The 23,101-nt window shown below is 42.6% G+C and overlaps 1 protein-coding gene across 4 annotated transcripts in view; it reads right to left on the bottom strand.

The window, feature by feature from the left end:
* Nucleotides 1-855: 855 nt before the first annotated feature.
* Nucleotides 856-23,101, bottom strand: part of mllt10 (MLLT10 histone lysine methyltransferase DOT1L cofactor) — a 37,768-nt gene continuing 15,522 nt past the window's right edge. The window contains exons 7-20 of one of the 4 annotated variants that reach the window (XM_017428434.2): nt 20,882-20,980; nt 20,428-20,764; nt 19,565-19,783; nt 18,131-18,610; nt 12,525-12,688; nt 9,787-9,904; nt 7,070-7,172; nt 5,888-6,084; nt 4,259-4,405; nt 3,846-3,904; nt 3,456-3,739; nt 3,300-3,317; nt 3,069-3,156; nt 856-2,986 (exon numbers count right to left, since the gene is read on the bottom strand). In XM_017428434.2, coding sequence (XP_017283923.1) covers nt 2,678-2,986; nt 3,069-3,156; nt 3,300-3,317; nt 3,456-3,739; nt 3,846-3,904; nt 4,259-4,405; nt 5,888-6,084; nt 7,070-7,172; nt 9,787-9,904; nt 12,525-12,688; nt 18,131-18,610; nt 19,565-19,783; nt 20,428-20,764; nt 20,882-20,980 — 2,622 coding nt within the window. In that variant the 3' untranslated portion in view covers nt 856-2,677. The remainder of the gene's footprint in view (nt 2,987-3,068; nt 3,157-3,299; nt 3,318-3,455; nt 3,740-3,845; nt 3,905-4,258; nt 4,406-5,887; nt 6,085-7,069; nt 7,173-9,786; nt 9,905-12,524; nt 12,689-18,130; nt 18,611-19,564; nt 19,784-20,427; nt 20,765-20,881; nt 20,981-23,101) is intronic. The other 3 variants (XM_017428435.2, XM_017428436.2, XM_017428437.2) reach the window with 3 other exon arrangements.

The raw sequence follows: 23,101 nt of genomic DNA, 5'->3' as shown, positions 1-23,101 counted from the left end.
GTGTTTTTAAGGACAGAAACTTCAGAACTTGATTTTTGTTCCGTTTGTTTTTCCTTTTTCACCAATTTCAACCCGTCCTGCTGCTTTATTTCTTAAAAATAAATACATTAAATTCAAGAAAGTGAAAAAACAGCATTTATCATTAAGTTTAGTCACCCAAATGTTAAGTGGATTTTAATGCAACTCAACTTGAATTTTTATACACATTTAAATGTTATTTTGGAAGTGAGATAAAGTGTTCTGTTCTGAGGCATTTAATGAGCATAAATTTGTCAAATTAAACAATTAATTTAATAAATAAAATTAAATTAAACTGGCAATCCTTAATTACAGCTTATAAAAAATAAAAATTATGTTTTGAAGCTGATTTTTAATTAAAATGTGAAACAAAAACATTCAAATAATATATAAAGTAAATCATTCATTTACATAAATTTATATTTATTTCTCCTTTTCGGATGCTTGAAACAATAAATTAGAGTTTATTTTAATTAAATTACTACACATCGATGTATATTCTGCATCATTTTCTGTTTCTTTAATATTTTAAAAGTTTTCAATAAAATTATCAATAAAACATTTTCCAAACTCAAATTTTTCAATTTTTATTTACATTTTTGAGTCCTTCTTGTCATCCGAACATCTGTATTTTTACTGTAATGTTTGTTTATTGTGTTTTATTATCTACATAAAGCTGATGCATTTCTTTAATTTTAGTTTTAATTTTTATTAAATTACAAATGGATAAGAAACTAAAAGTGGACCCGATGGTGACTGCATTCATTTTTCATACACGGCGTAAAAAAACATCCTTTAATAATTTTATATTTATCCAAACAGCACAGCAACGACAGCTTCTTAATCCAGAGTGTTTATTTTTTTGTCTTTAAATACAGCGTTAGATTCGCCGCCCCCCCCCCTCGAAGTTTTTCACCACTTGTACAAAACGAACGTGTGCACAAATCAGAACATGGTGCCCAGATTAGAACATCATCAAGAATCTGGTGCAAAACTTTAAAAAAAATAAAAAAAGGAAAACCAAAATGACAACATCCCTGCACATATAAAAATAAATTAATACTTTTGTGTGCCCAGTCTTTATTTATCTGGTCCTAAAGATTCTCACACAAACTGAGGCTTCATTGGCTTCTTTTAAACTTTTTTTTTTCCTCTCCACACCAGCGTGGCCAATCCCAATCACGTCTGTACACCGACAGCCAATGAGAAAAGTTCATGTACACTTAACGAGGTAAAAACTGTGCCGCCTAACGCCACCTCTTACCAACAGCTATATACACCACCCCCAACCCCCCAACCCCCCACCAATCAGCCAACTATTAAATAGCTCCTCGCTCCTGAACGCACCGTCATTACAAAGGGTTTACAGCAAAATTAGACTGTAGGAAGGAAACGAAAACATCTGTCAACAGTAGCACAAAATGAAGCCGATTTTAAAATAGATCTCGTTTAAAAACTCACAGATAAATAAAAACCACAGCGTGAAGTAGTTTAAAAAGAGCCTGACGGGCCGAGTGTTTCTCTGCAGCTTTGTCACCAGTAGCGTTGTACAAAAATCAAATAAAAATAAACAAAGTCCTGTGTCCGTTCCCCCCCAGGCACTTGGGTTTTGTGGACCCTGATGGGCCGGTCCCGACTGCGGCGGGCCCTGTAGGTCCTGGTAGGCTGGTCCTGCTCGAGAGGTAGGTGCAGCGGGGGGCTCGGTCCGGGAGGTGCTCCGCTCGTCTTCGTCACGTCCCCGAGCGAGCCCCCTGAGTGTGGCCCAGAGAGGAGAAAGTCTTGAAAATCAAACAAAAAAAAAAAGGCTTCTGTGGTGACCGAGTCAAAGGGACGACGGGGGAGTCTGCGTCCAGACAGATGTCAAACCAACATCTGCTGCTGCTCAGTGCTATTCTCGGAAAATGGATTTTTTATTTTATTTTGTACGTGTTCGTGTATTGCTGCTGTTTTTATTTGTTTGTGACAGTTTGAATGAACAGCTCCGGTTAGCTGAGGCCCCTGAGAGTGAAACAACGGAGAGAGCAGAACAAGACGAAAAAAATAAAATAAAAATAACGCAAAAACCAGAAACTGAAAATAAAAAAATCTAGAGTGTAGGAGGCTGATGTGGTCATCAGCCGAAGGCAGTATCTCAGCTGAGAGCGGCGTCCATGAGGGAGTCTAAAAACCTCACCTCTGATCCTTAAAATCTTCCAGAAGTGGATTAAATAACAAATGTGTGCAGACAAAACGAGCTGAGATGCAGGTGCACGAGCCGTGAGGACAAAAGACGGGCTCTCTCTGGTCGCAAACGCTCCGAGCTCAGAAAATGAAACTTTTTATTCACAGTTTTTAGTCTCCCAACAGGTGCCGCTCAGTGAGATACCGCCTTAAACACACACACACACACACACACACCGACATAAACATAAACACAAAGTTACGATCAGGATCATCACAAATCAGAAGCAGCACTAAAAATGAAAACAAACAAAACTATAAGTTAGATAGAAATAAATAGCACAAATCCAAACAGACGTTGGGCTCAGGATTGTAACAAACCAAGCTGCGATATTCTTCGATTTTCTGTTCTGCTAATGTTTTATAACGTTGGCTGATCCGGAAAACTCTGCATATTTATTAAAGGTTAGAAAGTGAGAGAACGTGGGAGCCCGCGCCGTCATGTCTTCTCCTGCCCGGCCACGCCCACAGCCTTCTCTGCGAGCCGAGGCTTCGGCTGCCCTGAGCCGTGTGTGTCGGTGTGTGCGTGCTGCAGCGCCAGGAAGGGGTTGGCAGCGATGGCGCCTTGGCCCGGGTTCTGAGCGCCGGGCAGCAAGTTGTTGATGGGCAGCTGGGCGGAGGAGAGCGGGATGGAGGGGATCTGGGAGGAGGAGGCGGAGGCGGTGGAGGAGGAGGAGAGGGACTGCAGCTGCTGGAGGTCCTGCTGCTGCTGCATCAGCCGGTAGAGCAACGCCTGCTGCTGGTGATCCTGGGAGGTGGAGGGAAAGTTAACACACCTGGTCAGAGTAAAACAGGCTTACTTCCTGTGTGTGTGTGTGTGTGTGTCGTACCGCTGACGGCTGCGACGACAGCAGCTGCTGGAGCTGATGGTGCTGCAGGAGTCGCTGCTGCTCAGACAGCAGGCCGAGTTGTGAGGCGCTGGAGAGACAAAAACACGGGAAAAGATCGTTTTATAACATCAAAAAATTTAAATTCATCCACGACGACCAAACCAAACTGAAGACGAGTCATAAAACAGGTGGAGCTGCTGCTTCCTGAGTTGAGCGGCCGGCCTGTCTTACCTGTTCTTACTAGTTGAGCTGCTCCAATCCAAGATGGAGGCAAAAAGGAAAGAAGGAGTTCACATTTATTCACTGGACGTAATTATTCTGCTGCTTGAAGCGCTTCGAGAGCTGAAACGGATGAAATGACTCGATTGAGAGGACGGAACAAGGTACCTGTTAGTGATGGGCAGCGTGACGCCCGCTGCTGCTGCCGCGCCGTGCGAGTGGGGGCTGCCGACACCCGCCGGCGTCTGGATCACACCGTTCAACGCCCCGACGATGCCCAGGGCGTGTCCCGCGCCCAGAGAGCCCATGAGCCCCGTCATGCCACCCAGCCCGGCCGTGGCGGCGGCGGCGCTGCTCAGCACGGGCTGAGGCGGGCTCTGCGAGACGGAGGGCGAGGCGGAGAGCGAAGAGGTGGAGCCGCTGCTGCTGTGGCCGCCACACGACGACGCGTCCTGAGGGGCGTTAGGACATTTCTGTTACACGTTAGGCTGAAAGCCGCCTGTTTGTTTCTGCGAGGCTCAGCTGATGAAGAAGATGGCGGCGCGTTCCTGCCCTCACCTGAGCTGCCACGGGTAACGACGAGTCTGCGCCGCCGAGCTGGGCTCCTTTCACATCTGCTGCACAAAATATAAAGAATCATTCTTTAAGGATCCAATGAAAAACTGGAGTTTTTTATTTAAAATCAGGCAGGAAATGAGAGGAATCTGAGACCCGGGTTTGGTTTTATTTTACTTTTTATTGTTCGGATTATTTCACCACATTAAACGCTGCAAAAGTCTGACCAGCAGTTTGTCACAAAGACATTTATTGACTTTAAGATAAAGATCCAACAGCGTGATGTGAAATAATACTTTAGCACCAACAAAGAGCTTTCAGCTCTTTGGGAGTAAAGCACGAGGAACCCAGAGGTGGTTTAAGACTTTTGCACAGAGCGTACAGCTTGAAGTGTCTGCTTGTTTGTGGGAGTTTACCGGAGGAGGCTGACGGGGTGAAAGGCACTGATAGCTGAGCGCTGAGCAGCTGGAGGCGCTCCTTCTTCATGGTCAGAGTCTTGATCTGCTCCTCCAGCCTCCGGTTCTCCTCCTGCAGCTGGTGGAGCGACTTCAGCATCCCCACCACTGAGGAGGAAACACAAAACAAACAACAACAACAACACACAAACGGTTAAAACGCTGAGTCAGCATTCCACACGGCTTTTTTCCCCTCGTCTAACTTTGTGCCGTTTTAGCTGTTCGGCTCGTTCAGGAGGTGTTGTCGTGACGTTTAGTTTTGGTCGTTTTCAACATTTTCTGATTATTTATGTATATTTTCCCCACAGAAAGACATGAAAACCTCTTCAGTTCCCTTAGAAATCTGATCAGGGTTCTTGCTCCAATGCTAATTTTAGCTTTTAGCTACTGTTTTGCTACTTTTATTCTTTATCTATTTAACTTTTAGCTAAACTTATAATGCTTTTAGCCAGCGTTTTGCTACTTTTAGCTTTAGTTAGCATTTTGATATGATTGGTTTTAGCTCGTCTTTTGCTCCTTTTAGCTTTTAGCTACGATTTTGCTACTTTAACCCTTTATCTAGCTGTTTGCTACATTTAGTTTTTAGCTAGCCTGTGGCTACATTTAGCCTTTAGCTAAAGTTATGATGCTTTTAGCAAACATTTTGCTGCTTTTAGCTAACATTTTCACTACTTTAAGTTAGTGTTTCGCTATATTGAACTTCTAGCAAGTCTTTTGGTACTTTTAGCTTGCATTTGGCTAATTTAGCTAGCGTTTTGCTATGTTTAGCTTTAGTTAGCATTTTATTGTGACTGGTTTTAACTATCGCACCTTTTAGCTACTATTTTACTACTTTTACCCTTTTTCTAGTCACTTGCTCAGTTAGCTTTTAGCTAGCCTTTAGCTACATTTAGCCTTTAGCTAAAGTTACGATGCTTTTAGCTAGTTTTCAGCTAGTGTTTCACTGCTTTTACCTAGAGTTTTGCTACATTAAACTTTGAGCAAGTATTTTGCTACTTTTAGCTTCAGTTAGCATTTTGATATGACTGCTTTTAGCTCGTCTTTTAGTCCTTTTAGCTTATACAACCCAGTTTCAGCGTTTTCCGCAAATTTCAGCATTGAAGCTTTTCTCTAGTTTCCTTGTGAAAAGGATAATGTTCCAACGCTGAAACGCTAATCGTTCCTTGAGGGGAAACGATGGAACGGCGCTGCCTCGACACACCTCCTGTGACTGGTGATTCCCTCGGGGAGGTCAAAGGTCACAGTAAGCTACAGTTGCCCCGGCGCTCGTTCAGACCGCGTTAAGGCTGGAGGACGAGACGAGACGAGAGAGAGGCTCCGCGGGAGCGGGACTGAAGGATGGCTTTTCTAACAACTGGGCGGCCATCACTTCACTTTTTCATTTTCGCTTTATTGATCCCTGAAGAGGAGTTAAGATGAAGCAGATAACCGACAGATATCGGCAGAGGGAACAATAAAAAGATAAAAATGGCTGCAGAGGGGGAGCGGGACCGCGCAGCAGCTGGAAGCTAAAAGGATGACAGATTTGTGGAAAAAACAAACAGAGATATATAAAAATAAATAAAGACAGCATCTAAAGTGTCCTCTCACCGTCTCCTTGAGCTCCATGCTGCAGCAGGAAGCTCTGCCCTTCGTTCCACTGCCTCTCCAGGAGCTGCTCGATGCTGGTGGCCACCGGGGGCAGCGTCTCGCCACCGCCGCATCCCCCGGCCCCTAGCAACCCCAGCCCTGGCCCCAGCAACGACCCCGAGGAATCATAGCGGATCTGCAGGCCACCAATGGGAGAGCTAAATGGAGGGAACGAGGGAGCATGGGCAGAAAAAGGAGAGATGGAGAGGTCAATGGGGAGATTAACGACCCAACATAAATGTCAGACAAACATAGACACTGCTGGCTATAAAACTACATCAATTTGTTGTTACAGTGGCCTCTAATGAAAAGGGGCCAGGCTTTCTGTTTGCGCGTGAGAGCCGGAGAAAGACGGGGAGAGACAGAGAGGACGGAACGGGACACGGAGCGCCGTGTCTCCATGCGATAAATCCTGGTGGAGACAATCTGTTGAGTGTGAAAAAGGGGAAATGAGGGACAGCAGGAGAGGAGGGAGGAACAGGGATCGAGGCGGGCGATGTGGTGGAAAAGAAAGAGAAAGAATTTAACACTTTGCTTTAAGAAAATGGCTGACTGAGGACAGAAAGTGCCTAAATTCTATTAAACGAAACAGATTTGAGTTCAGTCAAAAACACTCATTTTGTTATATATTTTACATTCTAATGAGTTATTTTAGCCAAAATCCCAGTGTTACCAACCTTATCTAAAGAAATGACCCATTCCATAAAGAAACTTGTGTATCTATGATCAATATTCCCATCCTGAAGGATCCATGCAAATATTCCCAAGTGGAGAAAAGGCAGTAAAACATCAAACTGTCCGTCCATGTGTGATTTAAACTAAAGCTGAGAGAGAGGGGGAAAAAATAAAAAAATAAAAATCTAACTGGACTGGAAGGATGGTTCGCTCCTTTAAGACGAGTTATCGTTGGCTAAGAGAGCGAGAATCGCCTGTAGGGGTAAAAGCGAAAGAGGGAATGTGTGTGAGGAGCGAGAAGGAGCCGAGGGGCCAGCGAAGGGAAAAGCAGGAAAAAAAAGAAGAAGAAGAAGAAGAAGAAGTGGGGGGTTGGGTGAAGCAGAGGGGGCCATGTGGAATGTAAATGATGAGTGAGGGGTGGGAGGGCATCGAGTGTGTGTGTGTGTGTGTGTGTGTGTGTGTATTCACCGCGGGGTGGTCTTGGGAGAAGCTCTTATGGAGAAGCCCTGAGATCCGCCGCTAACGCCAACACCACCACCGCCGCCGCCGCCGCTGTCTCCAACCTCCTGATCTGCACACACACACACACAAATCAATCTGACTTGTAAAAAATAAAAACCACTCTAAGTTGGAGACAGTTCGAGCACCAACACAACTTCTTCTTTACCTTCCTGTACGGAGAAAAAAAACAAACAAACATCTGTTTTATTTTCTTTTCTTTTATATAACCACACAGACTGTCATTTTCTCGGTCAGTTTGTATTTTTTTTTAATTTAACAAAACAACAAGTGCTTAACTTAATAAAATAACTTAATTTAACAACCCGTAGAAGAACTTGGACACCTAAGAATAATAAAAAGAGCTTTTTTGATTAAATAAACTAAATTGTGAGCCGATCGTTCAGACGTGGCAGAGTGCTGATTTCTTTAAAAAAAAGGCAAATATCTGCAGATTAATCAGTTTTTCTAGTTTTGTCAAACAGAACAAATGCTCATGTAGCTCTAAAAAAACAAATCATTTTCTTGGTTTTCCCCCTGAACCAATAATAAACCTAAAATAAGACCAGATATTTAGGATTCTTAACCTAAATATTGTGATGGACTCTAAAAAAAATTGCTCCTAAACACAACTTTGGTCTAATAATGCACATTTTTATATAAAATAATCCTAGATAATGACAAAATATAAGGCAGAATCTCCAATAAATTCTAACATCTAATTATTTGAAGAAATGGAGTTGTTTATTTGACAGGTTTTAAGGTGTTTTTGGTTTAAAAGCTCATCGACAGTAACGTCATGACGTTTTCTGAATTCGATCCTTTGATTTTAAATCGTCTCGGGCTGACGGGGGACAGGGGGGGGGGACAGAGTGGGCAGAGTGGGGGTCCGGCGGGTCACAACATTTGGAAGTTTTGAGGGATTTCTCTCCAGTGGAGATGAAACGTCCTATAATCCCACCGCCTGCAGAACGTCTCAGTTTCTTTGTATCTCTTTCACACCGGAGGCTTCATTCAGACTGCCTGAGCTCCCCACCTTCGGGGGGTGGAGAGGGGGGGGGAACTCTCCTCTCCTCTCCTCTCCGCCTCTCCTCCCTCCGGGCCCCCGGCCAGACGCTTCTTTCCATTTTCCTCACAGAGAGTAATGAATCACACATGCACGCAGACTTTTTTGCATTCATACACTCACACAAACTCCCCTCTACTTACGACAGTCAAACCCCCAACAGGTCACCGCTCGAGTCCCCTCGTTTTCTCCGAGTGTTTTTGTTTTTCTTTTTCCGTCCCGGTTCCTCCCTTCGGACGCTCACAAAGCAAAGGCTGCCAAAGTAAACAGGCTGCATGCGTAGAGCGCCGAATGTGACGCTGCGAAATCAGCCGACGCAGGTTTTCAGGAATTCATCTTTTGATTTCTCGAAGCAGGAGCTGGTTCTGAGCTGCGTTCCTCCACCGTTTTCACCTTTACCTCTGTTGATATCTGAAATAAAACGCTACAGGAATAAATCTCTTTCTGTTTGTGTCTCTTTCTGTTCTTCACAGTAGGGTTAGGTGGGGGGACATATTTTAACACAACACCTGCGTGTTTTTATTAATAAACATTTAAATCAGATAAATTAAAAATGAAGCTAAGTTAAAAGAATCCTTTTTTTTGTGGTGAGAAGAATTTCTCACCACAGTTTGCTGCAGTTCTTTTTAACAGCATTCCTCCAACTTCCTGAATATTCACTTTGTTTTATTTATTTGTCATTTTTAAACTGATGTTCTCTGCATAAAAGTTGCTTGTTATGATTTTTGGAGGAAAATTAAGTCTACAGATTATAAAACTAATAAAAACAGTCTTGATATTTGCAACATTTTGGAGCAAATTTCACATAAATTGCTCTCTTCTTACAGACGTCCAGACGCTTTCTGGATTTCTACATTAAAGAAACTGATTTAATTTATGATTTGAAAAATTATTACACCATTATAAATCGTAAAAGATGATAAATTTCTAATATTTTTTTTAAAATTCCCATTTTGTCCCGTGTCACACCTACTGAGAACTTCACAACGTGAAAGAAACCGAGACAAAAAATTTACATTTCAGATGAACGGTTTCCATTAGGAGAGATCGCACAAATCTGCAGATTATTTTACAAGTCTACAAGCAGAACACGTCTTCACCTAAACAGGACACACACACACACACACATTCAGCCTGATTAGTGAGCTGACCTGCAGGTCACAGAGGATCTGGCTCTGATAACTGCTGACTGGCAGCAGGACCCACTTCCTCCTTTTCACTCTTTATTCCCTCGGTTTTCACCCCCTCACCCCCTCACCCCCTCACTTCTCTACTCTCTGACCAAACAGATGTCTTGCATCAGGAAGTGGCTCCTCTTGATTTTTCTTCTGCAGCGGTCGGACTCGGGGAGCCGGACTGCCTGAAGACTTCTGCTCCTCCGTTACGTCATAAAGATCCAGCTCTTCTTCTCACACACACACGTCACACACACACACGTCACACACACACACACACACTTACGGCTCATAAAAAGCACCGTAAGCCCTTCCCACTCAGCTCCGGAACAGAATGGGAGGAGCTTAAAACTATCTCTAACCCCTGACCTTTCTGGAGGATCCCAATCTTATCATCCCACACACACACACACACACACAGATCCACGTTAGATGTGTGCTGGTACCTGCTGGCGAGGCCTCGGACTGAGCGATGAGTGCCGCCATGGTGGAGTTGGGGTTCAGCCTGTTGCCGAACATGTGGGGGGGGGCCAGGTTGAAGACGGAGCCCGGCAGAGCACCCACCTGAGGGCGGAGGAGCAGAGGAAGCAGCGTGAGCTGCAGGTTCAACATCTGAACATCTTTTAAAAAACAAATAAATAAAATAAATATCTGTGTAATATTTGCACTAAAACAAAGAACGCTGCTTTATACGTTTCTGTTTAAAGTTTATAAATCTTTTAAACCAAAGTGCAGATTTAAAGGACACCTTTTATTTTAATGTTCTAATTATTACCCAAATGTAAACATTTATGCACAAATAAATAAATAAATAAAATAAATAAAATAAAAGCCCAATGAAGCAGCAGCTCATTATTGGGCGACACACATGAGGCTCGGAGCGCCGCGGCACCCCGACAGTACGCTGACATGCTGACAAAGTGTTTCTGATGCATAGAGTTTAATCCAATTAAGGCATTTCCCAAATAAGGGCCATGGTGTGAAGGAGGGGGGTGGGGGGTGGGGGGGAGCATCAGGAGGGGAATCTGCTCCAACGAAAAGAACAAAATGGCCGACTGTTGAATGCAGGGGGAAAAAAAAAACAAACGAGTGACGCTGCAGAAATAAAAACTAAAAACATCAGAAATTAATTAGGATTAAATTATACCTATAATAAGAAATTTAAATTAAAAGTTAGGATTAAAATATTTAATTCTATTTTTCATTTATTTTACAGTTTAAGAATAAAAAAGATCCACGTTGAGGAAAAAACAGGAAAATGACGCAACTTTTAATAAACCAGCTGGACGTTTAATTAAATATAAATATATTTTCATGTATTTACACGAGCAAACAGTGAATTAAATACATTTCTAATTATGTAATATTTGTTTTTAAACAAAAAGGCGTTATACATTTTGTAGCTTTAGAAATTATTGTCTGTACATTTATTCATATATATTTGTTTAAATTTTATTTTTGAATGTAATAGGCCTAAACAAAAGAATAAATAAATAATTTTTAAAAATTTTGCTTGAAATGTATTAATTAAATAAGTAATTTAAAAAAAATCCAATTCAGGTTTAATGGAAAACTCTGAGGTTTAATAAACCCATTCCTATTGTGCATTGCTCTAAAACAACCTCCTCCTCCTCCTCCTCCTCCTCCTCCTCCTCCTCNGCCATGTTGCCTTCATTTCTTATCACATCACCGACTTGGTTTTGCCCTTTTCTTTTCCTTCTGTCCTTTGCTCTTTCTCTGGTTGTTGTTGGAGCGCTTCTCCTTTCTTTTCTCTGCTTAAAACACAGCTTCTCCTCCTCCTCCTCCTCCATTTTTCATTAAACTCTTCCTTTAATTCTTATTTTTTCTCCTCAGTCTCGGGGCTGACGGCCAACAACAGAAGGCCAAGAGTCTGTTAGAGGACTGAAAATAGCAAACAGTCTTCGTCTTGGACACACACACACACACGGGGGAAGCCCGCTCTTGGCATCATTCTGGGGTTGTATAATTTCTGCAGACTCACTTCAAAGATGCATGGAGGCGTGCGGCGCGAGATGCAAACCAGCACACGGGCTGGAGAAACAACAACAAACAAACGTAGAAAAAGTGGAAACACCTCTTTAACCGAGGCTCGTCTTTTTCTGTCACTTGGTTACGACAAGACGTATGAGTCATGGAGACACAGAGACACAGAGACGAGTCCCCCCTCCCTCCCTCCGTCCGTCCCCACTGTGGAGCCTGTCAGATGTCATTACATCACAGGACAACGAGAGAGAGGGGACACAACTGGACGGGACTGAGGACGCTTTGAGAGACTGGACACTACAGGACATTTGTTGTCCTTATTTGACAAGAAAGTCACTGACCGGCCTGAAAACCGGATGCAGGCACTGCAGAAATGTTGTTTTTTTGTCACTGAATCCAAGCGAGAAGCTGCAGATTTCTTGTTTTATCTTATTTAAATACGCAGCCTTGATTTCAGACGTCAGCGCAGAGGACAGGAGACGAATAATGTCCCAACTTTGTCCCAGATGAGTTTTTAAGTGACACGACCTGAAGCAGAATGGGCCGTGCGTTCTGCCACAATGCGCAGCCTTGGCTGTTCCTCCAGCGATTCATTAACCTGGGAGCTGAATGTCTCCTCTGAGGTGGTTTTGGAAGAAATATTGAATTTTTTTTCCCGTCTGTTAAATTTCCTGAAAGATACAGTATGTTTTAATTAGCAGGAACGCATCACGCAACATCGTGACCTTGTTCTCTGAGGTTAATAGAACTGAATTAGTCTGGAGAATCCCTCCCGTCTTAATGACGAGCTTTGAGAACAATAATAAAGATTTTTTTTTTTGTTCTTTCAATGAACGAGAACGACCCTCCACAGGTGCACCCAGGCTCCAGCGATAGATTATCTGCCTATAAAAACTGACTCCGCACAAGGTCAGGATGCACACATTTTACAGATAATTAACGCAGCGGAGGATTAACAATGGAGCCCAGAGATTTGCTGCTGAAAACGTTTAATTGCTGCGCTTTAGTTTGTTTGTATTCACACAGATTTTTCTGCACTTGAGTTCAAAGACGTGAGGGACGCGAGTCGCTGAATGGAGGCAGAGCGCGCGGTTGCTTTTGTGAAAGAGAGAGAGCGAGCGAGCGAGTGGTGGAGTGCGTCGCCGCGGGTTTCGACGGGCGCGAGGAGGCGGAGACTCACGTGTGCTGACGCCGCGCTGCTGAGCGGCGCGGTGGCGGTGAACGGGGAGGAGGGAGGGGCGAGGGAAGGCGTGGGCTGCTGTTGCTGTGACAACTCGGAGGTCGTCCCGCCCATGGCGACGGCTCCCGTCCCCGACGATGACCCTTCGGCAGCAGAGAAGACACCTGTGGAGAGAAAAACGCCAACATTTAACGACTAGAATAATTCATTTTAAATCACAACACACTGGAATTATTTAACCACTAAAAACAACAGCTCTGGATTTTTCCAACTGGGAACATCGGCTAAAAATTATTCTTATTGGAAATATTTCTTTTGTTTTCTACAACAAGTCAGAGTTTTGGTCAATGGTGTTAAATAAATAAATAAAAATTAAATTTGATGTTTGACACGTGCATATTATTTGTCAAATGTGACCTGCAATCACACCAAAAACAACACAATTAAGCACTTAAGTAAATAAATATATATCTTTAAACATATATGTGTAAAGTTATAAATGTTAAATAACCAAAAGGCTGGATGCATTTATTATAACTTATAAAGAGATAAAACGGGAAATATTAATGTTTAAATAGTAATTTGAACATGTTTAGCATTTAATCACAGTTCCTTTTAATATTTATCAGATTTAGTTTATTTACAGAATCAATATAAACAGAGGTAGTGATAATCACAAAAATAAAATATATATTTACTTCTTACCAAATTATTATTTTATTATTGAAATAAATTTTAATAATAAAATAGGAATGAGCAAATGTTTGCTTGGAGGCTGTTATAAAGAAAATAATAAAAATTTATACAATTATTAATAAAATATAGACAATTTCCCCCAAAACATAGCGAGTGTTTTTTTTAAAATACAAACTTAGATTTAAAATTGATAAACTCACAAACATGCAAATATACATAAATAAATATATATATTAGAGTTTATTTTAACGGACATTAAAAAAGGGAAAAGCAGCATTTTTAATTTACTTCAAGTCTTTTTTTTTATTTTTCTTGTCTTTAAAACCTAAAACAGATTAATTTACTTGTTGTGTTGCTCCATTTTCCCCCCTCTCCTCCTAAAACCTGATATCTCTGCCCTCTCCCACCTCCACCTCGCCTCCCCCCCGGTCCTCACCCACTAACCAGGGATAAGCCCTGCCCCTGCCTCCCTTTGACCCCAGCAGAGGATGGAGGGGGGGTGAGAGAGGGGCCCCTCGGCCCCACAAAAGCCTGAATGGCTCAGGGCAGCACGCATTCACTGGGGGAACAAGAGATCTTTGTGCCAGGAGGGGAGGGGTGGAGGGCAGGAGGGGGGGAGCAATAGATCCCAACACTACATGGGCCGACATACTATTTATAACGCTTTGCAATATGCAGCAGAAAAATTGATCCCCAAAGCAGGGCTGTCGAAGCTCCGGGGGTGAGGTGTGTGTGCGTGTGTGTGTGTGTGTTTTCAGCAGCTGGATTAGAGGCCAAACCAACAGAGTTTAGCTAATGCTGCCATGAAATGGGTCACGTACAAAAGAGGTGGTGGGAAGAAAAAAAAAAAAAATACAAAAAAAACCTGGAAATATTTATAATTCAAGCCGGAAAATACAGCTGAAGATTTATTTAAAATAACAAAGATTTGAAATTTAATTTCTTTCTGTAACTGCCCTGTTTTATTGGAATATAATGTTTACAATTTGACAGAATATTTTGCTGCAAATGAAAACCAGATCACAAAAGAAAAACACGTCAAGTTAAAGTTATTTTTTCTCTAAATGTTTTAAATAAATGTTTTAAATATCATAAATATTTCTGTTGCATCTTTGCTTTTGATGCAAATTCAACACAAACATCTTTAATCTTTCCCGATCCTGGGGAAAAAAATGACAAACAAACCAAAACAGAGCCGTGTTTGTGTGATCGATCCAGTTAAGCCCCTGAAGCTCACTCGCCTCAGCCTCCCAACTTTCCTCTTCCTGTCCGGCTGCAGGAGGAAATCTGGGACAGATTCATCTACACAACCAGGAGTAAAATAAAGAAAGAAAGAAATGTCTGTGCAGCTGAATGAAGCTGAAAACCGGAGCTTGTTGTTGTGTTTTTCCAGGACTGGAAGCCAGCCATGGTTACTGAGGACAATCACAACAAGACGAAGACGTCCGTTATTCTGAGAATGTCTTTTCTACCAATAAGGATAAACAAAAACAAATTCAAAGCCAAAACGAGGGCAGCCGATGGAAGTGTGTGTGTGTGTGTGTGTGTGTGTTTGTGACAGAGCGATAAATCTCTATAAGATTCAGAATCAAAAACAAGTTTGGGCTGAAACTCAAGTTCTAGAGTCAGAACTAGCAGCCAACGGACACAACAAGAAATTAAATAAAACATGAAGACCAAAACACACACACACACCTGTACCCTAACCATGTAGATAAAAAAATACAATTATACAGAGATATTTGTAAGGAAAAGTAAGAATATTTTACTGTAAATAATAGTTGCTCTTTTCATATTTTTTGCATTTTCTTGGTGTTTGCGTAGGTGTGTGTGTGTGTGTGTGTGTGTGTGTATTAGACCAGACAGGAAGTGTGTATGTTGCAGAATGTTATTGGGGTTTGTGACAGTCAGAATAATCTGGGATTTTTACAGAAACAATTTTAGACTAAAAAAATTAAAATATAAGCCAACAGATGTGACTAAATAAAATTATATGAATAATATAATATTAATATAATTAATATAATATATAAATATAATAATACACCTGCACATAAAAATAAAATTATTTTACAGAGATTTTTGAGAGGAAAAGCAATAATATTTTTAAAATAAACAAAAGTTTATCTTTTAATATTTGTAGTGGGGTTTTTGCACACTGGAGGTGTGTGTGTGTGTGTGTTTATTCCTTCAGTGAGCACCACAGGTATTTTTAAGCGTGACCTGCCACAGTTCTGCAAACCACATTTAAGAGTGGAACAATTTTAAATCAAATCATCTTCAAACGTACATTTCTACTGCATCAACATGTCTTTAATGGTTTTATACTCTAACAAGTCTGATCTGTTGTTGAAATTTAATTTAGCTCAGAATATTTTCTCGTTGCTTTTCCATCTTCCGCTCAGACGGGTGCTTTTATTCTGAAGGAATTAGGTTTTACAGACAAAGATGAGATCATGTAAATCAGGATATAACAACAAAAATACACAGCAGTAAACGTCTTAATTTGTTTTTTTTTCTTGGTTTTTCATCCTTTTTTCTATTTAGACTCCAGCTGGCCTGAATAAATCTTTTCCCACACACACACACACACACACACACACACACACACACTGCGCCCAGCGAGCTCGTCCGTCCCATCGGTGACCCCGCCGCCATCAAACATTAACCTAGCCAAAATCTAACCCCTGCTTTTCCCCATCCACCAGCACATATCTATCAGGCTAACCATCTATCCATCAGCACAGAGGAGTCTGCAGGCGGCATGGCGGGGAGGAAGAGGAGGAGGAGGAGGGGATCCTCCCCATTACTGCCCTGCATTAACCCCGAGCTAAATATTTACAGTATAAAGGAGAATATATGATGCAGAGCCATACGTAACCACGGCGGGCTGGCCCCTTCCTCCCCCTCCAGCTGTGGTCAGAAAGGACAAAAATAAATAAATAAAAAGATGGACATAAGAGCCCCAAACAACCACTGCAGAAAATAAAACACACTCAGGAAATAAAACCAAACCAGTCGTCTTATTTACCTAATTAATGATCAGATCTGAAACACCTGAAACGCTCACGTTTTCACACGGCTGCTTCAAACCTGCAGCTTTAATGAAGCATAAAGATGACTAGTTGCATTTAACTCCTCTTTTATTATCTTTTTTTTTTCAATTTAGAGGTACTCATCGCAATTTCAAGAACACCATTAAAGAAAAAAGTAACAAAATTAATTTTTTCCCTGAAATCAATGGTTAATGTGTCTTTAAATTAAACATTTATCTGCTGAATTTGCTGACAAGCAGCCATTTAGGATGGAGACACTTTTGTATCAGACATCAGATTAATTAATCGAAGTGTGCAGGTAAAAAGGTTTTGTTTACATTGAGTGCGGACCTGCATTTTAGAGTCAAATACCAATATATTTGGAAAACTACAGGAGTAAACCCTTTCAAACTGATCAGGATAAAATGTTTTAGCTTTGATTTCAGAGTTTACAATGAGTACCTTTAATAACATGCTTTAAAAATATTGTGTACAGGGAAAAAAGTCTATTTTTGGCTTAATTTGGTAGGAAAAGCTTGGATTCTGTAATGACAGCAACTGTGTGGGCTCAGGAATGTTTCTGAAAACCTTTGTCAAAAAGACTGCTTTCATCCACAAATATATATAAAAAGGTTTGACTCACAAAAAGAAAAAAAAAAGCTCATTTGAGACTCAAACACACAAGAAAGGAGCTCTAAATTTATACATCGAGCAATAAAACTCACACAGATCGGTGATAAAAAAAGATCCTACGCAACAAAGAGACAACATGTCTGTCTGAGAGTTTTATAAAAATGAAACAAATAAATGAAACTTTGCGTACAGCTTTTTACTTTACAGCTATTTTAATTCTATCATTTATCATTTTAAGGGTTTAAATAATTTGCAAATCACTCCTTTCTCCCTTTAAATGTCTTTACTTTATAAATTATACTGTTTTATTTAATAAAAACAACCTAAAATCTGCTGTCTGCTTCCTGTGGACCCTCCAGTTCAGTCCACTTCATGCCACCATCGATTTATCGTCATTACTGATGTTTAAATTGCAGTAATTTTATTAAAAGTAAATCGCAAAGCTGAAAACAGGATTTCACATCAGAAGTGAACAGAACATGTAGAGCAGCAGATGAAGATTTGATGAATATGAGCCTATTTATCGCTACTGTTTATTTTTACTTCAGTTGGATGCATTTGTTTTACCCAAAATAAGTACTTAAGACCTGCGGCTGCATAAAACGTCAACAGATAATCTGAAGAAGGAGAAGGACGCAGGTAAGAGCGAGCAGCTTGAAGGCTGGCGGAGGAAAGAAAGAAACAAAAAAAAGGTGATGATTCTGAAAGAAAAGCGCAGACGCTGGAAGTGCGGACCTCACTGAGCCGCTTCCATCGGCGGAGGGGAAGCTCCAAAGCATAAAGCCGGTTGCCAAGCAACTGAACAAGATGGGGGGAAAAAATAAAAAAATAAATAAAAACCACACAGACCTGTTCCACGTGTGTGACACACACATGCCCATGCAAACATGGAGCCGATCAGATCTGGGTAATTTAACGTAACGCACAGAGGTCGCCAGCTAATGTTTTCTGATTAAATTAATTCCACTCGAGGACGAAAGAGCTGGACGTGAAGAACAGAAACAGCTCCAACAACACCACACAGGACTTCCTTTTATTCCGTTAATAAATTAAAACTGAGCGCGTCGAGCTCGATTTATCCAAAATTATCTAAAGCTGCTGCTGATTTGTGGCGTTTTTGGGCTCCTTTGCTTCTCTACTGTGAAAATGTGAGAATTAATTGATTTAAACAGCCTTTATTTGCAGGTCTGTGAGAGCTGAAGTCTCCAGCCTGTGTTTTGTGTGTTTCTGCAGCCTCCTTACCCGAGCCAGCGGTCGTGGAGCTGCTGTTGCTCTGCAGGCTCCCGTTCCTGAGAAGCGACGGGGACTTCTGAATGCCACCAGCGATGCCCATGACCCCCAGCCCCCTCTCTCCTCCTCCTCCTAGTCCCACTCCTAATCCGCTGCTGGAAACCAACCCTGACCGTCCCGAAAGCGCCGAGGACGAAGTAGAGGCAGCGGAGGACGAGGGGGCGGTGCTGGCTGTGGAGGAGGTGGGGAGCGTCAGAGACGGCGCCGCCTCAGAGGGCTTCACGTCCGTGGTGAAACAAGGTCCGAACCGGTTCCTCCAGTTGCCTTTCTTCTTCTTCTTCGCGCCGTCCTCCGCTGCTCCCGCGGCTGCCCCGCCGATCCCCAGACCCGAGCTGGAGGGCTGAGGCCGCTTGTAGGCCGTCGAGCCAACGAGGCTCGTCGTTTCGCCCGCTGCGTGGCTGAGCGAATTCTCATACAGCTTCCCACCAACTCCTGCGAAGAAGAAGAGCGAAACCGAGTAGCTGTGGTGAGCTCTTCCTGCCGTTCTGTACCAGGAATGAGCCGAATACTTGCGTCAAGGTGTTAAAAAGTCACTTAAGTCAAAGAATTAAAAATATAACAGAGAAAGGAATTCACTCTAAAAAGAGATTATCAGCTGGGTGTACGTTTTATCTGGTGGAGTCATGGTGGTCTGCTTAGAAACAAACATTTGCTACAAGAGTTAGCATCAACTGTCAACACTTTCACTCATTTTCTCCTTATTCGTGTCTGTGCATTTAAATATCTATAAAAAAATACTGTTTTAAATATTATACCTATTAGGGATGTGCATTTCAAGCAAAAACTCTTTGATTTTGTTTTGTATTTATTGGATTTTTCCTTGAATATTCAGAGGGGGGTGCACATATTCTGTCAGTAAAGCTGACTTTTCGTTTTATAATCCTTTCAAAATAAACTACGACGGCAGGAACAGATGCTGGGGACACTCCGAGGTGTTTCTCTCTGGAAACGGGGGTGTTGTCAGAGGAAACAACGTGGTGCGACCAGATGTTGGTGTAAAAACAAAACTTAAATTAATTCTTCAAATTTGTCCATTTTAACTACAATTTGAATATTTACAAGTGATCCCCTTCCCCTAATATCATAATATAATCATTATTAAGCATGATGTAATAGTGTTTGCATTTCAGTTTTTTAAATTAAAACGACTAAATCCCGTTTTTAAATGTTCTTTTCATTACAGCAGAACCGTGTTCTGTTTGCTCAAGGTCATCACGCCATCAGAATCTCATCTTGGACCGGGCCTGTTCAGCGCCGCTTTCTTTTTGAGTTAATCTGTTGAACAATCACCCCCGGCTAATAAGTTCACCGATGATGTGGTAAAACAGGTAAAAAAAAAAAAGGCAAAACAAGTGAAATCACAGACAACGAACAAAAGTGCGGCACCTGCAGAAGCTGTAGTAGCAGACATAAGAGAGCCAAAGAGAGTTGCAGTTCCCTCTGAAACTCCCCCCTCCGAACTTGGTTTCACCAGGCAGCTGCTGAAGGATGGTGGGGAGGAAAAAGAGGTTCCACCACCGGGACGTAACGACGAATCTGAGAAGCTTAGGAAGTCTGAGGAGGAAGGGGCAGAGGGAGGTTTGCTGGCGCTGGTCAACAGCAGGCCTGGGGGACAGAAAAGGACAGGTGGGAACCGGTGACGAACGGAGGAAACAAAAGGAGTCGTGAAGGAGGGAAAGGAAGGAAGCGAGAGGAGGATATTGAGAGAAATAAGAGCAGGGAAATTAGACATCAATGCTGTGAAAGTTTCCACGGCGCTCTTTAGGGAGGAACGAGAACTAAAATAAGCGCTTTTATCTGCTCCTACACTTTATCTCCTGAACAGTCAGCTCTTCCGGATCATACAGTCCTCCCATTTATCAGAGGAAGTGAGCCTCTCTGAAGGACACGAACAGATACGGAACATGACTCCTCTCGTGTCTTGACCTCCTTGCATGTTCTGCATGTGTTTTACCAACAGGGTTCTAGATTACAGGGAGCCAGAAGCCAGCGGAGATAAAGCTGCGATATCACAAACACACACACGTACACACATATATAGCATTAATCATCTTCTTATGGGAGTCTTAATTATGTTGATGAATTTTACAATAGTGCTGCACTGGCTGTATTTTTTTTTATTTTTGGGTGGGTGGGCTGAGTAGTAAGAGCAGCTGATTTGTCATTGCATTTCCATTTTTCTAACTGCGGGGATAACTCCCACTTGTGGGAAAATTAACATACAGCACCATTTGCTGCCATCAATTCACCTTGATGGAAAGGCCCCGTGGAAACGGAGGCAGATGTAGAGGAGGTTGCCATGGTGACCACAGCAGAGGGTAGGGGCTTCCCTGAGGAGGTGAGAGACTTGCGCCCGCCCCTCTGTCCCACCGCGTGACCCCCGCCACTGTTCTTCTTGCTCTTGACCTCGGACGCCGCCTTGCCAGCGTCCGCGACCAAGCCGTCCTTGGAGCTGCTGCCAGGGTGGGCAGATGACACTTCCTGAAAGTTGGCGTTGGTGAAACGGGCGCTGTTGTCGTCCAGCCGCTTCTGCGAGGCCGCCGCCAGAGAGGTCACGCCTCCCCCTGAGTTACTGCAGTTGTAGGTCTGGAGGAAGAAGGCGAGAAGAGAGGAAAATAAATGGAGGAACCATGGGGGGGGAAAATGATCAAACCATCACCGGGTGAGAAAGAGAGGAATAAATCAGAGGAAAGGTGACCTCACCTTGTCTGGGACCATAATGTTTGGAAGGACAAGCGAGGGCGACATGTCCATCGAGCCTTTCTTGTGTTTCGGTTTGTGCCTGTCCCGCTCCTTGTGTTTCTGAACAAAAAGGGTGAAAAATAAAATAAAAAACAGACGTTTGAAGCTGCTCAACGCAGGGGAGGATAATTAAAAACCAGTGGCAGCACTAAAACAAATAAACACGAGAAGAAGAAAGTTTGAATTTGGAGACATTCAGGAAGTTGCCAGCCGTGAGGATATCAAATATAAAACAGACTCTAAACCAGTGGTGTCCAATCCTGGTCCTGGAGGGCCACCATCTTACATATTTTCCTTGTTTCCCTGCTCCAACACACCTGATTCAGAGGTTAAATCACCTCTTCATGTTCTGCAGAAGCCTGTTAATCACCCATTGATTCAAATCAGGTGTGTTGGAGCAGAGAAACAAGTAAAACATGCAGGATGGTGGCCCTCGAGGACCAGGATTGGAGACCACTGGTCTAAACACTGAAGAGGAGTGTGTCTGAAAAGAAGAGAGAAAGAGGGAATGCTGCATTTTAAGGACTCGATCTAAGATTAAAGCCAGGACAGCCACAAAAAACAAAGAGAGTGATGAATAAGAGATAAAAAGGAGCATTTAGCGTCCTGCTGTATGGAGAAGAATGCATCTAAGAGCGAAGGGTCTCCTCGTTTCATCCAATCATATCATTCCACTTAGACCATCAAAGCTCAATTTACACCCCTGCCAGCACACAGACACTGCCACCCTCCGCTCGCACCCGAGGTGGAGACTGGGTGCCAGCACATTTACACCTCGCGTGCACGCCGCGCACTCCGACACCTCTCCCGCACATGCATGTACGCCGGCAGGTGCGCAAACTCTTCGAACGCGCACGCTTTAGGAAATAAGCAGCAAAAATATGCACGGCTCCTGAGACACGACAAAGGACTCGACATGTTATAACTAATATGAAACAGCAGAAACTGCCCCCCCCTCCCCCTGTTCTTTGAGGGTTTTGGTGAAGACTGATTGCATTTGACGGTTTAGCCAGACTTCCTCTGTGAGTGGCGGTTAACAGACAGCCCCGGCCAAATCAGGAGATAGCGGCTTGGTTGTGCTCCCTCGGCACACACTGGCTTCCCCTCTGCTGGAGGGCAGGACCTGCGTCTGCGTTTATGTTTCAGACGAGGAGTGAAACTTTCAAATGCTCTTTTGTGTCTTAACTCTTGACAATGTTGTTCCCCTTTAATTTCATCTAAACAATGCAACTTTTACACCTAAAGTTGGGCGTTTAAACCAACATTTTGAATGTAAATTTTAGGTTTATTCTGCGTTGGATCACAGTGTCTTATAAATTATTCAGCTAAATGAGCTGTTTTTGTGTTTAAATGCACACAGGACTGTGAATAAACTGTAAAAATAAATCAATCTTGTCTTTTTCCGTCCTCAGATTGTTGCTGTGAACTTTAATGAACCTATAGGAGACGCTGCAGTTGGTAAACAAGCGTTTTTAATCACCTGGCGCAGAAGGAGCAACGATGTTTTTGCTCGTTTTTATTTTTATTTGGTGGAATTAATTATAGACAAAAGCTGCATTTGGGGAAAACAAAGGATCCTTGGTAGATTTATATTATTATAAAACAAGAAACAAAAGATACTCTAAGTCATGCTTAGAAATAAGTAGCTAGAAATGAGCTTTTTGTTTAATTAGTTACTCGTTAATCCGTGCTGACTCGTCTAATTAATCGACTAACGAACTTTTTCAAAAACAAAAATCAGATTTTTCCAAAGAAGGCCGAAGAAGCTGAAGCTTGCGGTGAAACAAAAAGGTGTAAAGACAGCAGAGAGGTGGCGAATCAGACGGACAGAGAGCTGAAGTCTTTAGGGTTTCCCTTGTTGTTTTTCATTAACATTCCTGAGGTAGGTGTTGATGGACAGAAGCTGAGCTGAGAGGCTCGGGTGACACACACACACACACACACACACACTCAGAGCACCCACAGCACTGGGCGTGGGAAACATAACACACACACAATGTAATTCTGACACGGCCTTATCAATCAGGTCAATTGATTATACAGGCGGAGACAAAGCCTTTCAGCGCACTCTCTCCTCTTTTTGTGTGCCGCTGCTCATCGCCGGCCCGATCGTTTGACTTGTCTCAGGGGCTTTTCAGACTGCGTGGGGTAAATGTGAGCCGCTCCTGACAACAACTGCAT

This window comes from Kryptolebias marmoratus, linkage group LG21, assembly GCF_001649575.2.
Source record: "Kryptolebias marmoratus isolate JLee-2015 linkage group LG21, ASM164957v2, whole genome shotgun sequence".
Lineage (NCBI taxonomy): Eukaryota > Metazoa > Chordata > Actinopteri > Cyprinodontiformes > Rivulidae > Kryptolebias > Kryptolebias marmoratus.
The sequence above is the reverse complement of the archived record's forward strand: the minus strand, read 5'-3'. Positions and strand labels throughout refer to the sequence as shown.